This window comes from Lupinus angustifolius, chromosome LG17 (assembly GCF_001865875.1).
Source record: "Lupinus angustifolius cultivar Tanjil chromosome LG17, LupAngTanjil_v1.0, whole genome shotgun sequence".
NCBI lineage: Eukaryota > Viridiplantae > Streptophyta > Magnoliopsida > Fabales > Fabaceae > Lupinus > Lupinus angustifolius.
In genome coordinates this window covers 12,615,398-12,631,147 of record NC_032025.1, presented here as the reverse complement: position 1 = coordinate 12,631,147, position 15,750 = coordinate 12,615,398, and the positions used below count along the sequence as shown (strand labels likewise).

Sequence of the window (15,750 nt, the reverse complement as noted above, 5' to 3'; positions counted from 1 at the left end):
AGGATCAACCTTCTCATGTGGCGTATTATTCATAATGGGTTGGCCACAAACGAACAACGATTTAAGCGTCATATGACGTAGTCCGCCTCTTGCCCTATGTGTAGCGAGGATGAATCAATTATCCATGCCCTTCGGGATTGCACCTATGCTCGAGGTATTTGGACAAGGCTCTTGAATATCAGTGTCGATGATACTTTCTTTTCTAGTGACATTTTGGATTGGTGTGGCACCAACTTAAAGGATCAGGAGAGAGCTTCTGGGAATTTAGCTTGGAACCTTGTCTTTGGAGTGGCTTTGGAAATTATCTAGAGACATAGAAATGCTAAGATATTCGAAAACAAGGATAGTAACCACAGTGCTATTTATAATGAGATTCGTGCCCTTAGTAGCAATGTGGATGAAGCCTTTATGTTGAATAAGGTGTCGGTGATCCGAACTTATCTTCCAAACTCCCCCCATTATCAGATGGATTCCTCCAAGGAATGGATGGGTTAAACTCAATGCAGATGGAGCGTTCTCCTCTTCAAAGGTTAGGGCTGCTTGCAGTGGTGTTGTGCGGAATCATTTAGGTGTTTTCATGTTTGGCTATGCAAAGCAGTTAGGCAACTGTTCGGCTCTTCATGCAGAACTTTGGGGTCTTCTGCTTGGCCTTAGGTTATTAGTTTAGAGAGGTTTCAACAAGTTAGTATTGAATCTGACTCTTCTTGCAGCATTCAGTTCATTGGCTCCAGTCTGCCTACGACTCACCCTTATGCTTCCCTAAACCATCAAATTCGTATTGTGATGGACAACTTCCAAAGCATCACCTGGAACCACATTTTTTGTGAGGGAAACAGCGTTGATGATGACTTCGCCAAGCATGGTCTGGACTTGGAGGGAGGCACCGGAATCTTTGATGTTGCTCCAGATTTTTGCTCTGTTAATCTTTTACTTAATAGTACCTCAACTGTGTTTCGTAGAGGCTATTAGTTTTTTTTTTCTTGTTTGCTCTAGCCTCGTAAACCTCATTGTCTTCGGCAAAAAAAATTGAGAAGAGAAGTTGATGTTTCCATCACCTTTTTAAATGTGTTGCTATTATGTTTTTGACCAATCATGGAAATCATTGGTATGCGAGTTAAACTTATGAAACAATACCTTCGTTAATCAATTAGAATTATCTTCTCCTACGTATCCCCCACCCCAAATACAATAGAGAAATCTAAGAGTTGATCCCCATATGCAATATAGTCGTCAAATATCTTTTAGATAATGATGCTTAATCAATTACACTGATCTTAATTACACAGAGTACAAGTGAAGGTAAATGATCAAGCACTTCCAGTTGACCACATATCATGGTTACTATTCAAAGCGTGTGTCAAAGATAACTCAATCCTAACCATCAAGACAATATAAGATGGTAATTTGTTTCTTATTTTATGTTAGTATATCCAAAATGAAATGAGATAGAATAAAACATTGTATCCTACCAGTAGATGCAACATATTCTCATAAGAAATAAGAGCAAAAGGAAAAGAAAGAAATAAAAAGCATGGTTAGGACTCCTACTTAGTGGGTCTGAGGAGGATAAAAAAATAAACAAAAGGGTGCCCAACCTTACTATCACAAACATAAAGACTATTTTCAGAATTTAAATCTATGATCCCATGATCAACAAACAGCAACCTTACTATTTCGCTCAAGGCTAACCGTTTTAAAGAAAGAAATATGTTATACAAAATTTGAAGGTCGAGCTATCAGCAAATGATTTTCAGGAGAAATGGTGGGTGGAACATATTTGACAATCTTTGCATCTAATCCACGTTCTCTTAACCACATCAACCTCCCCATGTCAATAATCCACTTGCACTTAAAACCCAAAGATGCACGTTTAGCTGCTTCCATGTCTGCAAGAACTTTTTCAACTCCATTTGCATATCCATTACCTTGCTCCTTTCTGCTGCCAAAACAAGCTTATAGTATGCCTTTTTATATAACACTGTTTGAGATAATAGTACACTAGCAAAAAGAATTTAATCAGTGTTTCAAATTACGGACCGCATCACATGATGTAGCCACAATATTATAGTTATGGCGACTACCGCAACCGCATCACGTGATGTAGCCACAATATTACAGTTACGGTGACTACCTCAACCGCATCACACTGCAATGGCGGTGTGACACCATATCACAATGATGCAACCGCAACGGGCCACAACGCAACCGCGTCAGACCGCATTGGGCTGCATCAGGCTACAAAGCAACTGCATCAGGCCGCATCTCGCATCGAAATCAAAAATATTTTTTACTCACAAAATAATTCACTGCAACAGCCGCAATCCGCATCACAACAGCCAAAATGACCGCAATTGCAGTAACCGCAATCGTGACCACAACCGCAATTTCAAACACTGAATTTAATGTTCAATATATTCATTGAAGAGTTGGAAGGGTTACATTGATTGCAAATGTGATCTACAGTCAGTAGTATCAGGAAGATCTGATTCTAAACCATGATTAGCATCAACTGCCCAGCTGGTAAACCATGTAATAGCATGAAATTCTTTCTTCGTCATCCCCAAATCCGAAAAATACCTTTTATCTGCATGGTTATAGATATAATAACAGTGAGCCCTTAACTGAAAGATCATAACATCAAAAAAGTTGTAATATACACACTATAATATTGACTGGCTAGGAAGAAGAAGAAAGTGATTACTTGTGTAGTGTTTCCATTGGCAAAGATGATGACAACATGTTGCTATAGCTAAACCTCCAAAATTGCTTTTAGCAGTGCGTGGTTCACTATTATCCTTTCTATTTTCCGGTGGAAAACAGCATCGTAAAGTCAAGTCTGAAAAACAAAAACAAAATTTGCATAAAAATCTTTATTTTCATCAATAAACTAATAACCGTGATTTTCATATGAATGCTTATTTAAATCGCCAAAATCACCTGTTGCAGCCCCACATAGATGTTTACTAATTGCCACAAAAGGAACTCCTTGCAAAGACTCAACAGCATTCAAATCTAAATCTTCAACTGCATAAGTTGGACTTTACAATGTTATAAGGCACAAAATTACAACAACCAAACATTTATCACACTAGGTGGGGTCAGCACATGGATTAAACGACGTCATAATGATCTACCATAAATCATGTTCATGATCTTACATAAAAAAGAATACAAATAAATTAAGCAATAATGCATAATCAAAGAAGAACTATAGGAAATATAAATAAAAAAGTATATTGGGAATAGAGAAACAAGATGATTGCAGCCTAAAACTGACTAAAATATGGAAAGCAGAACATAACAGCTGAATAACATTTAAACAAATAATAATGTACACATGCCGTATGCGGGAAATATAAAGTTTATGGAAAAAACAGTATACTGCATAACTAATACATAAATAGATGTTGTGTTCTTCCACTAAGTAGAGCTTCATAATTAAGACATAAGCAGCACTGCAGCTGAGCCTCACAGTTTTTCAGAAGTAATATAGGCTTTGAAAAGGTGATGCAAAAGGAATATGAATGATGCTATATAAGCACGCTTATACTGTGCTCTTCCTCTACTGAAATTCAACTCTACGAGTTCTCATAAGTCTGAACTACAATCCACCCAATCCAGCAGAGAAATCAATAGAACAGTAAAAAACAGCACAGAGAAATCAAAGAGGGTATCTCTATTCAATAACACAAAAGAAGATAAGTGTAATAAAAGATCTTCTATTACCCCATAGCTCAGCTCCTTACAGATAATAAGACATTCTATTTCCTATCAATTCCCAATGAGTCATAAGATGGTCAAATAATTCGGGTGGAGGGTTTAAGGAGTGGAGTGATAAGGAGGTTTGTTAGGAATAGAAATAAACATCCTATTAAACATGTGTATGTTAGAAGGAATAGGCCAGAAGTGTAATAAAGGGGTAGGGTTGTAATAAAGCAGGAGAATCAGTTAGGAATGGGAGGTTATAAATAGAAGATAGTTGTGTTAGAATAACCATCTTTTCAGATAGTTAGAATTTGGAGGGAAAGCTAATTGATTTGGAAATCAGTTAGCCTAGGAAGATTTACTTCTCAAAGTGTAATTCAACATTGATTTTCAATCTTGCAATAAGATACAATTAAAGATCACATTTGATCTTGAATTCATTCTTCTTCTTCTATTATTCTTATTCATCTAAATCCAGCTCCTAACACTAGTATCAGAGCCCCATCTTGGTGCCCTGATCACACGCTTCTGAGAAGAGACTTTTGCGCATGGTTTCCACAAGAGGAATGGCAAGGAATGCTGAAGATTGGGTTCTGAAACGCGAGGAGATGAGGTGGGAGAGAGAAGAGTAGCATATTCGCATTGAATTGAATGAGGCAAGGATGAAAAGATCGGAGGAGACACTAGCTCAACTCACCACTAGAGCTAGGGTTCCTAATGCTCGTGATGAAGGAAGTGAATTTGGGGGAGAACATGAAGTAAGGGACACTCGGGGAGAGATGGAGGAAGCTAGGGATCCCAATTTTTTCGGCGGATGATGCTTTTGGGTGGGCCCATAGGTTGGAAAGGTACTTCTTGCTGAAAGAAGTAACTGAGGAGGAGAAGATGCAGGCTATACTGATGGCTCTTGAAGGGAAGACACTCAGTTGGTATCCCTGGTGGAGTAGGTGCAACCCTCAACCAACCTGGGAGGGTTTCAAATTAGCTATGGTCAGGAGGTTCCAGCCTTCCATGCTGTAGAATCTGTTTGAGAAGTTATTGGCCTTGAAACAACTAGGATCAGTGAAGGATCATGTAGAAGAGTCTGAAACAACTAGTTGAATCTTTTATGATGAATGAAACAAGTTGAATTTGCTTGGATTAATTCCCCTTTAATTGAGTTTTGCTCCTAATTTAGAACTTATCAAGATTAGTTCTTGTGGCGTTCATAGGCTTATCACCATTGGTGTGGCACCTTAACCTTGTTCTTATCAAGGATCCTTCCTTGTGGCGAACCTTATTGGCTTATCAAGCTACTTTGTTTGTGGCACCTTCCCCTTCATTCTTATCCATTTTCTTTTATCCAAACATAAAAATACAAAATATAAACAAATTGTGTCTTACGTTAAACCATACACCTTCATATACTTTTTATCCCATATCTATCTTATAACTGTGACACAAATATACAAGATTCATAAACAATTTATGTTCCGCAAGTTAATTGAGTTTCAGGCAAGAACGATCGGCAAAGAAAGCAAACCATCCCCGGGAGGTTTGCATCAATTATGGTGCTTCCCACAATTTTATTTCCACAAGGGTAGTGGAAAAGTTACAATTGGAGACTCAAGTCACCCCAAGGTATATGGTTAAGTAGGAGATGGCATGAGGTGCAGTGTCAAGGGAAGTGTGCTTAGTTGAGATTTATGTTGCAAGGTTTGGAATTCACTCGGGAATTCTACCTGTTTGAGTTGAAGGATGTTGATGTTGTGTTGGGCTTGGAGTGGTTAGCTGGATTAGGAGAAGTGATGGCAGATTTCAGTAAGTTGGAGCTGACCTTAAGAAGAGGAAGGAAGGTCCATACAATCAAAGGAGATCCAGCATTGACAAGGGCCCAGCTTTCTTTTGGAGCATTTATGCAAGTGCTAAAGGATGAGAGAGGAGGGTTGTTGTTGCATTGTACTGAATCAGAAGCCACTATAGTTTGTCTTTTCAAATAACAAAAACTGAATTCAATAAAACAGAATTAGTTACATAATCTTCTTCTTCTTCGATTTATTTTTCATACATGGTATCAAGAGCTTTTATGGCCAACGCCGCCACTGATCCTCCTCCTTCTATGGAATCTCCACCAAATTCTTCCACCGCTGCACCAGTTCAAGTTGTAGCTCCTCCTCTTTCTCTTCCAGTTCCTATTACAAAAATCATAGAGAAGAATTACCTAACATGGAGTCAGTCCATGATAGTTGTTCTTAAATTAAATCGCGTTCTTAGGTTACTGAATCTAGAATTTCCACCGTAATTCCTCACTGAGGCAGATCGCACTAATCATCGCATGAATCAGGGTTCTTGAGCTGGGAAGAACATGATCAAACCGTGTTCTCCTGGATTCTCAACTCAATCTCAGAATCTCTACAACCACAAGTTATAGGTTGTAATTCTACCTTTCAATTATGGCATGAATTACATTCCTTTTGTAATGCACATACTAAAGCACGAAGTAGACAACTTAGGGCACAACTTCGTGGAATTTCTCAAGGATCCAGTACCATTTCTGACTATTTTTCTAAAATAAAAATGCTTACTGATTCCTTAGCTTCAATTGGAACTCCAATTTCATTAGAAGAACATGTTGATTGTGTATTAGATGGACTACATGAGGAATATCACACTATTACAAGTATTAGATGGACTATCACAACGGTTTCTGATGCACTATCTACAAATGTGGTTGCTGCTGAACCACCTTCACTGGTTTCTGTTACACACACTACATCACTTCCACCTTCTCATCCACCTTACCGACCAAGCTTTCCTTCAGCACACCATATGAATGGTTATTCTAGACAAATTTATAATGGTTCTCGTGGTGGAGGACGTTTCAATAAACATGAAAATCGTGGTGGAAGATCCTCAAGCAGACTCCCAAATTACTTCTGTGATTACGACAACAAATATGGTCATGAAGTAGCTTAGTGCTACTATGCACCATATGACCCTGCCTACACCATGCCTCACTCATATGATCAAAACTATGTTGATGGCTATTCACATTCAATTCCTTACAATTCTCACATGAACTATTCAACTTCTCCCACAATTGGTTATCATCTGCCTTCTCCTTACACAAGACCAAGAGCTCCTTTTCCTTCCTACACTCACTCAAGGCCTGTTCATCATCAGCATCCACCTAGAAGAACTACTAGACCTAACTCATCTTATGTTCATCCTTCTCCCTATGCTATGAATATCACACACACTGATCAAGATTCCAGCAAGCCATCCTTATGGTATCCTGATTCAGGTGCAACAAATCATCTAACTGCAGATCCATCTTTTCTAGTAGAACCAACTGAATAGTTTGCCTCAGATCACATTTATATGGGTAATGACAACAAAGCTACTATTACAAGTTGTGGACATGCTTATTTTCAGTCTCCCTTTAATTCTAAAGTGTCTATATCATTACATTACTTGCTTCTTGTGCCTACAATTACAAAAAATATCATGAGTATGTCTCAATGGATTGCTTAATGAGGAAGTATATATGTTGCAACCTGCTGGATTCATCAATGGTAACAAAACTAAGGTTTGCAAACTTCACAAAGCTCTTTATGGCCTCAAGTAGGTTCCTAGGCAATGGTTTGAAAGACTTAAGGGTACTTTACTTCAAATGGGCTTTGAAATCAGTAAGTGTGATAATTCCATGCTTATTCACACATCAACTACTTACAAACTCTATATTTAGTATATGTGGATGACATAATTGTCACTGGATCATCTACTCTCACATAAATCAGATTATTGCTAAACTCAGTACTAACTTTGCACTAAAGAGGCTAGGCTCCTTGGAATATTTTCTAGGAATTGAAGTCAAGCATATGTCCAATGGCTTACATATTTGAAGTTGACCTTGGTTTTGTTGAAGACAATGGACATACAAAGAAAGCTTGAAGATCTTGCGACAAACAACAAGCCGAAGACTCAAGAGTGATATCTATAAACTTAGGGCTTTGTAGTTTTACTTTACTAGAAGTCTTAAGATGATTGACTTAGATCGAGTCTATGTTAGGCAAACATAGGTGGGAGTCTCACAAAAACTAAAAAAGAACAAGACTAAAATTGAGACATAAAATCTAGATATTATTTGATAAGTAAGCTCATGCATTTACATACATGTTTTTGGGCATTAAAGGTAAACATATTTGAAAAAACATGTATTGCATGATCACATGTCATATAGATAGTTTACAATTCATCAAGAAAACAATGTTCATACAGCATACTCAATTATGTATAATGTTAATCGATTATGGGAATTACAATAGCTAACCAATCTGAAATCTATGATGTGTTAAACGATTAAGTAATTGGTTAATCGATTAAGACATAACAGAAAATCAGTTTTTAAACAGCTCATTAATCAATTAAGTCACTATACAATCGATTAATGACAGCATTAGTGTGGTTTTTATAAATGTTGAAATTCTAGCCCATGTGGCATAACTTGCATAACTAGAAAATAAGTTTGAGCATACATTTTCATACATTGTATTAGAATGAAAAAGTGTATTAAGAGAGCTTAGAGAGTAAGAGCATTCTGAATAGGGCTTAGAAATTCAAATCATTGCATTTATCTCTAGGTTTCAATGCATTGTATTCATGCATAGTTTTCTTGATTTCTGTAAGAGTGAAAGTGAGGAAAATCTTTTTCTAAAAAGTGTGCAAATCAATTTTACAAAAACCTTATGCATTAAATATCTTTTAGATTAGGTTCTTGTAGGTTTTTCTGCTTAGAGTTTAGATTGAGTTTAATTGTTGTATCCGAGTATTAAGTACTCAAGACAACTCATCAAAAACAGCAACGAACAAGGAAGTTGATCTCTTGGTGAGTAGTTTCACCTCGAGAGATCTTGATAATCTTCACAGAGATTAGGAGGTCTTGATTCGAGTGATACCTAGGTTGGGGCCTAATCGCAAAAGGATAGGAGATCCTAATAGGCGAGTTAGAGAGATCAAACTAAGATTGTTAAGCTCATAGGTGCCAAGAAAGAAGCGGCTTAGTTTTTATTATAATTGGAAGTGTGTAAACAAACACAATTTCAATAGTGAAGAAAAATCTCCCAAGATTAGAATGGGAGGTCTGGATTAGTTTGCAATGGACCGCAAACGAACCTGGATAAAAATTTCATGTGCACAATTTTTTATCCCTTATCTCCTCTACTTTTGTTCTTTACATTCTTATTAATTGATTTAATCTGAGTTGCATGTTAGAATTTGTTTAGCTATCATTCTGTAACTTCAGTAATCAATTGGTTGTGTAAAGATTAGTAATCAATAACTTGTTATGCAAGAAACCATAAAATCAAGAAGTGCAAGATTCAGGATAATCGATTATCCACAAGGATAATTGATTAAGTCCAAGCACCGGTTAATCGATTAAAATCAAGCTTAATCGATTAAGTGCAGCAGTTTTCAGTTCTGCGCAATATATCGCAAAAGCGGAATAAGTAACTGATACACCTATTTAACCCCTTTCTAGTTGTGTTCTAACCTGCTAGTACCCAACAAAAGGAGCCTCAAATTTCTTACTAACCTTAGGTTATTCAGAGAAGAACAGTTTAAATGGGCTGCAAAACTGATTGGGGTGGACTTTGAGATGCAATTCAAACCATGGAGGGAGAATTCATTAGCATATGCATTATCTAGAAGAGAAATGTATGTTGCTTTATCATTAGTCTTAGTGGCTGACAAGGAGGATTGGACTCAAGAAGTAGCTCAAGATTCCAAATGGAAACAAGTTATTCAAGTCCTTCTCGTAGCACCAGAAACTCATGAGAGTTTTGAGTACAAGGGTGGGCTGCTACTGAACAAGGGCAGGTTGGTACTGGCCAGAAAATCCAATAGAATCCCTAACATTCTGAAGGAGTGTCATGAGACTCCTACTTGTAGCCACTCTGGATTTTTTAGAACTTACAAGAGGGTGGCAAGTTGTCTGTATTGGGTAGGGATGAAGAAGGATATCAAGAAGTTTGTGGAGGAGTGTGATATCTTCCAGAGAAATAAGCATTCAACTCTGAGCCCTGGGGGATTGTTGCAGCCATTACCAATTTCCACTCAGGTATGGAAGAATATCTCAGTGGATTTTATTGGAGGTCTTCCTAAATCTCGGAGTAAGGACACTATCTTAGTGGTGGTTGATAGGCTCACAAAATATGCCCATTTCTATGCATTGTGTCATCCTTTCTCTGCCAAGGAAGTAGCTGACTTGTTTGTTAAGGAAGTGAAGTTACATGGGTTTCCCTCTTCTATAGTTTCAGATAGGGATACAGATTTCGTCAGCAGTTTTTGGAAGGAAATATTCAGAATGGATGACACTCAGTTGAAACTTAGCACCTCTTACCACCCCCAAACTGATGGTCAAACAGATGTGGTAAATAGGTGTTTGGGAGGGTATTGGAGGTGTTTTATAGGGCCAAGGCCTAAACAGTGGATGCAATGGCTATCATGTGCTGAATTTTGGTATAACTCCACCTATCATAGCTCAATAGGGATGACACCCTTTAAGGCTCTCTATGACAGAGATCCACCTATACTAATTAACGTTGGGGAATTTCCATCTAAGGTAGAGGAGGCAAATCAGTTGTTGCAAAGAAGAGATTTAATTCTAGGAGAACTGAAGCAGAATTTGTTAAGGGCTCAAGATCAAATGTAAAAGCAAGCTGATAGACACAGGGGCAAGTTGAGTTCCAAGAGGGGGATTAGGTTTATCTTAAGATTCAGCCCTATAAGTTGAAATCATTAGTTGTTAGGCCTTTTGCTAAGTTGGTTGCTAAGTACTATGGGTTTTATCAAATAATTTGCAGAGTGGGCACAGTTGCATACAAGTAGAAGCTGCCTAATCATGCCAAAATACATCCAGTGTTTCATGTATTATTGTTGAAGCAGGCTCTCAGACCTAATCAAAATCCTCAACCACTTTCAGCATTGTTGAAGGAAGAGTTTGAGCTGGAAAGAGAAGCAGAAGATGTTATGGATTGGAGAGAAACTCAAGAAGGACAGATTGAAGTATTGGTCAAGTGGGCTAATGTGTCAGATTGCAACAATTCTTACGAGGTAGTTGCAAGAGAAGTTTTCAACTTTTAGTGACAAGGTGGCTCTATTTGGGGGGGGGGGGGGCATTGTTAAGAATAGAAATAAACCTTCTATTGAACATGTGTATGTTAGGAGGAATAGGCCAAAAGTGTAATAAATGGGTAGGTTGAAGATACTAACATTCTTAACATGTATTTATCGGAAAAAAGTCCCAATGATTACAAAATGGATACCCCTTCACAACCTCACTCACCCCTCATATAGCTCACTTCCCACTCTAACAAACTAAGAACCCCCTCCCTCTTCCACGTCAGCAAAGGAGTTCATATTCCTTTCTTTACCCTTCTGGAAGACTGGAATAGAGATGCCATATTTTAGGCCCATGGCTCAATTGATCAACAAGTTGGCCCTTTTTTACAGCCAAAGAGATGTTTTGCAAAGAAGTCAAAGGTCAATTCAAAAAGATTGATATAAATGCACAAAGCTACAATATATACACTAAATGTTAATCGAGTATGTTACCATAAGAATAACAGCTACAAGCTATGCACTTGCAACATGATTTTCTGAAAATATATTTCACTTTGCAGCATAACTCAACTAGTATATATAGAAGGTCAGAAATATCTCATACAACAAGAATGCTGAAAACCCTTACTGTCAATTCTCAAACGCTCTAACATCAAGCTCTCGTTTTGGCGCAAGGATCGGTCGGCCTAAAAATAGCATTGGCATGAAGTCAACCATAAACAAATAAATTAAAGATGTTCAGATAGCTAAGGAACAAGTCCAGATTGAATTATCATGATTTCAGCTAAAAGAGTTCCAGGTCTAAGTCCTACCTTTAACTTGTATGACTTCCGCTCGACCAGAAAGACTCTTTTGATTCCATAACAATCTGCAAGCATTTGTGTCAGATATCCTCTACCAGCTCCAAACTCAATCACTGCAGGGACACTGTCCTCCTCCCCCTCACCTGCTTCCTCGCACTCGGATGGATTCCTTCCAAGAGACTTCTTAAATACACCAATGTTTTCCAAGTTTCCCACGATAGATGCCTGTTGTGTTATATGTTTCTCCTGAAATGGCAATTTCCTACCAACAACTCAAGTTAGAAATACGAACCAAGCCCATTAAATCATGGGTTAGATTCAGTTTAGCCATTCTAATCTGGACCATATTCAATGCCCCACCAGGTGATCTCAAATTTGTAACATTACCACTCGTGTTTAGTTTCATGAGAAGCACTGATGGAATCAACCTTTGTGCTAACGAAACTACACATAAGGTGCTTCAGTGCTAGAGAAACTAACCACTGCAATAAATTAAGTAAGTTTAAATCACTGCCAGAATGATGTTGATACAAACTACGTGGGGGAAAACTGAATTTAACCCTTAAATAAAAGGACAGAGCTTTGATGCTATTCTTTAGGTATTTATTATGTTATTTTCTAATAGAAATATAACATGTGTAACAGCTGATACACATGTTATAGTTTCATTGATGAATTGTGACACATATGTCGATCGGAAAATAACACAAGCACCAAAAGAACAACTCCTAAGTTTTTTCTTGAATAAAGTTCGTAGGTTTAACCAATGGCTACCTCTCTTCTACTCGGGTTTTAATCCAGAGGCTGCAAACATCTGGCATATGAAAGGAGTCTTGAATGTCCTTACACAACAATTCATGAAGAGACTCGATCTTATCAATCAAATTGCAAAATTCAGTCACACTCATCTTATTAACAGCATTCCTCTTCATTTCTGAAGAAACAGTCATAATAGGCAATCTTGAACCATCAACCCCTAATCTTTCCTCCTCCTCTTGCTCTTCTCCATCGGAACCAGCATTGATACCCTTTTGATAGAAAGGTTGAAGGGACAATGACTGAGCCTGTTTCAACAACGGGCACCGTTTAACATGCCCTTTGAGGTTTTGCTCTAGCACTGAGCTATCAAATGAAGAAAACACAAAGAACCAAATGAGAAAACAGAAAGTGTAGCAACATTAAGGCCTGTTATTTGTGCAAAAACATTTCGTTTTCTGTTTGCATTAATAATTATGAGTGTGGCACCTTGTTTTAATTCTATTTCGGCTATGTTCGGCACAATTGGCTGAAAAGCCGGCCAAAGACTGGAAAACCAATTGAAGACTAAAAAGCCAAGGGCTGAAGAATGAAAAGCTAACTTATTGAACTAGAAGTGTTTAGTAAAAGTAGTCAATCAAGCAGACCTGAAGTATAAAATGGTGTTAAAGGGCTTACAAGTCAGGGTCCTATAAAACATCATTCACTTCAATTGACTTTTCGAATTGGTCTTATAAACTCAGCCTTTTCAGACAAAAAAACTCCATCTAAGAAGGGCTACGTTGTCCGACTTATAATCCCATTGCAAAATACACACTTAATGTTTTCAAATATTTTAGTTTTCTTGTACAAATCTGTGAAATACATGTGATTATTATTATTAAAACTGACAAACCAAACAAGCCCTGGTCTTTTCAACATTTTCTTCCTCACATTCTCTATTATTGGGCCCTACCTGAAATCAATCTAAAATAACAGAGAATATATTGAAGATATTAATGAAAATAATACTCTTTCTTACCCTTGTTTAATGACAAATAAAAGGTAGTAAAATTAAAAGATGAAACTTGGGTTAATAATAAAGGAGCAAAAGAAGGAGAAAAGGTATTTACTGAGAAGGATCAATGGGGCATGGGATCCACTGTTCATAGGACCTTGAATTGTGATTACCACAGAATCTGGGTACATAGGATTGAAGAGAAGAAAGTGAGTGAAATATAATAAATAAGTAAGAGGAAAGAAAGAGAATGGAACTTACGAAGAACCATTGAGAGGGGAATTTGCACAAAATCTGTTTTTGTTGGGAAGCCAGAAAATGCAGCGTTTCCTTTCCATGTTGTCTCTTCCTAGGTTGCTGCTCGCTGAACCAGTTGACGACAAAGCTTAGCCCCTCAAATAATGTTTATGGGTGGTAATTGGTAAATATAATTTTCTTTTACATAAACTTTACCAAAATATTAATGAATTTATGGTTCAATTCTAAAATTTATATTTATTGTGAAATAATCACGTAACTAAAGCTGAAGGATTAGTTATTTAGGATATTTTTGGTGTACCAAAAAAAAGTTTTAAAACTTTGAATATGTTTTTACATTTAGATTTTTAGGTTAATGTATATCATTCAGGATGCAAAAAAATTACACACTTAATATATCACTTATTCATCCTTTCATGTTTATTACTTTTAGATTTTTTTTTTAAGAGAGTTAAAGATGTTAACATATAAATAGTATATAAAGTATTGAAAATATAAAAAATTCTTATTTATTATTTAAAATTAACTTTTTGAATTAAATTCTCTTAATTGTAAATAATATTATTAAATTAATCCTTATTTTCAGATGATAATATATCATTATTTATTATGATAATTATTATAATTTCTCAAAGTGTTATCATTACATATTCACTAAACTACCATATTATCGTAGAGGCTTATTCATGATTATTTATCATTTTTTAATAAAAGTTACTACTTCTTTTTTATAAATTTACTAAACATTTAAAAACAATATTGTCTCTATAATAATAAATAAAAATTTCATATAATCTATGATTGGGTAATTAGTAAGAGAAAAATATGAATATGATAGTGTAAGAATTTTTTACATTATCATTATATTATTCATCATTTGTTCTTAATTATCATTAATTTTTAAATATAAATATTATAAATAAATGATGACTATAGATTCACTATTACTTTTTAATATTAAGTTGATTTGTTAGACAAAACAATAAAAATGTGTTCTTTTAATTTTTTTTTTTACTTTATAACTTTTATTATCTTATGGGATAGAGGGAGTATTATAATATCAAGATTTTTTATGTTGTAAAATAGCAAAATCATACTTTTTATATTAATATTTTTTGTTTTCAAAACACTGTTTGTACTTCTTTGGAGGGTGGATTTTAATAATAAGATAACCACTTATCTACAAAATATGGGTCAAAGGTCCTCCTTTATCTCCATTTATTTACATTTAAAAGTTTAACTTTCCTCCCTTTTGTAGATCAAACAATTGGAGGGTAATAATTGTTATTACGTACCTCCTCTATTATTTTCCCTTTCCCTCAAATTAAATAAACTTATTAGTGAAGATAGCTCCCTTTATTATTTTCCTTTTCTCTAAATGACAAATAATCATTAATGAATTATTTTATAATATTATGGATATATAACTTAAGGAAGTTCATGAGCATTTCTCTAAAACAAATATTCAACAACTTCTTTGTATATATTGTTTAAGTTTAGCTTATTTATTCTCTAGTTTTGATACGACAAAACTAATTGAATTTGCAAAGTTTTATCCATATGATATTTTGCTCAATTGATTTTGTGATATTTGATAATCAACTTCAAACTAGGATTGACAAAACTATCCACAATCTATCCAATTTCATCCAAATTAAATCTATCCAAATCCACTCATTAGAGCTAATGGATTTAAATAGATATAATCCAATGGATAATATTGATAAAATCCATCTATTATATTCAATGGATATATCCATTTGGATAGATATTCAATCCATCCAAAAAACCAAAATTCAAAATTGATTTTCTTTGCTTTGGAATTTCATTTAATATTTAAGAAAACTAAATTCAAGGAAATTCATCCATGATTCTTACTCTCACTTCTAATATTTTATTAAATTGATATCAATTATATTACATGTGTATATAGTTAATATTAAAATTTTATTCTTAAGTACATAACATATATAAGTATGAGAAAAAATGTATGTACTGAGAGTGTATGAGTTTTACATTGTATCACGTATCATCCACCATTTATATTTAATCATCATTGATTTTTTCAAAAAACTTAATTCAAAAGAATTGTGGATGATGTAGTGATTATGCATAAATCTTTACACT

The 15,750-nt window shown here is 35.6% G+C and overlaps 1 protein-coding gene across 2 annotated transcripts; it reads right to left on the bottom strand.

Moving 5' to 3' along the window:
- On the bottom strand, positions 1,671-13,765 carry LOC109330456 (tRNA:m(4)X modification enzyme TRM13 homolog). 2 transcript variants are annotated; one of them, XM_019564627.1, is made up of 9 exons: positions 13,627-13,765; positions 13,481-13,546; positions 12,387-12,734; positions 11,622-11,874; positions 11,438-11,495; positions 2,938-3,024; positions 2,702-2,836; positions 2,440-2,584; positions 1,671-1,936 (listed from the first exon to the last, which is right to left on the bottom strand). In XM_019564627.1, exons 1-9 carry the CDS (start codon positions 13,701-13,703, stop codon positions 1,711-1,713), a joined length of 1,395 nt encoding a protein of 464 aa, XP_019420172.1. In that variant the 5' UTR covers positions 13,704-13,765; the 3' UTR covers positions 1,671-1,710. The 2 variants fall into 2 exon arrangements, with proteins under 2 accessions (XP_019420172.1, XP_019420173.1); XM_019564628.1 differs by having other exon boundaries at positions 12,387-12,729; positions 13,627-13,737.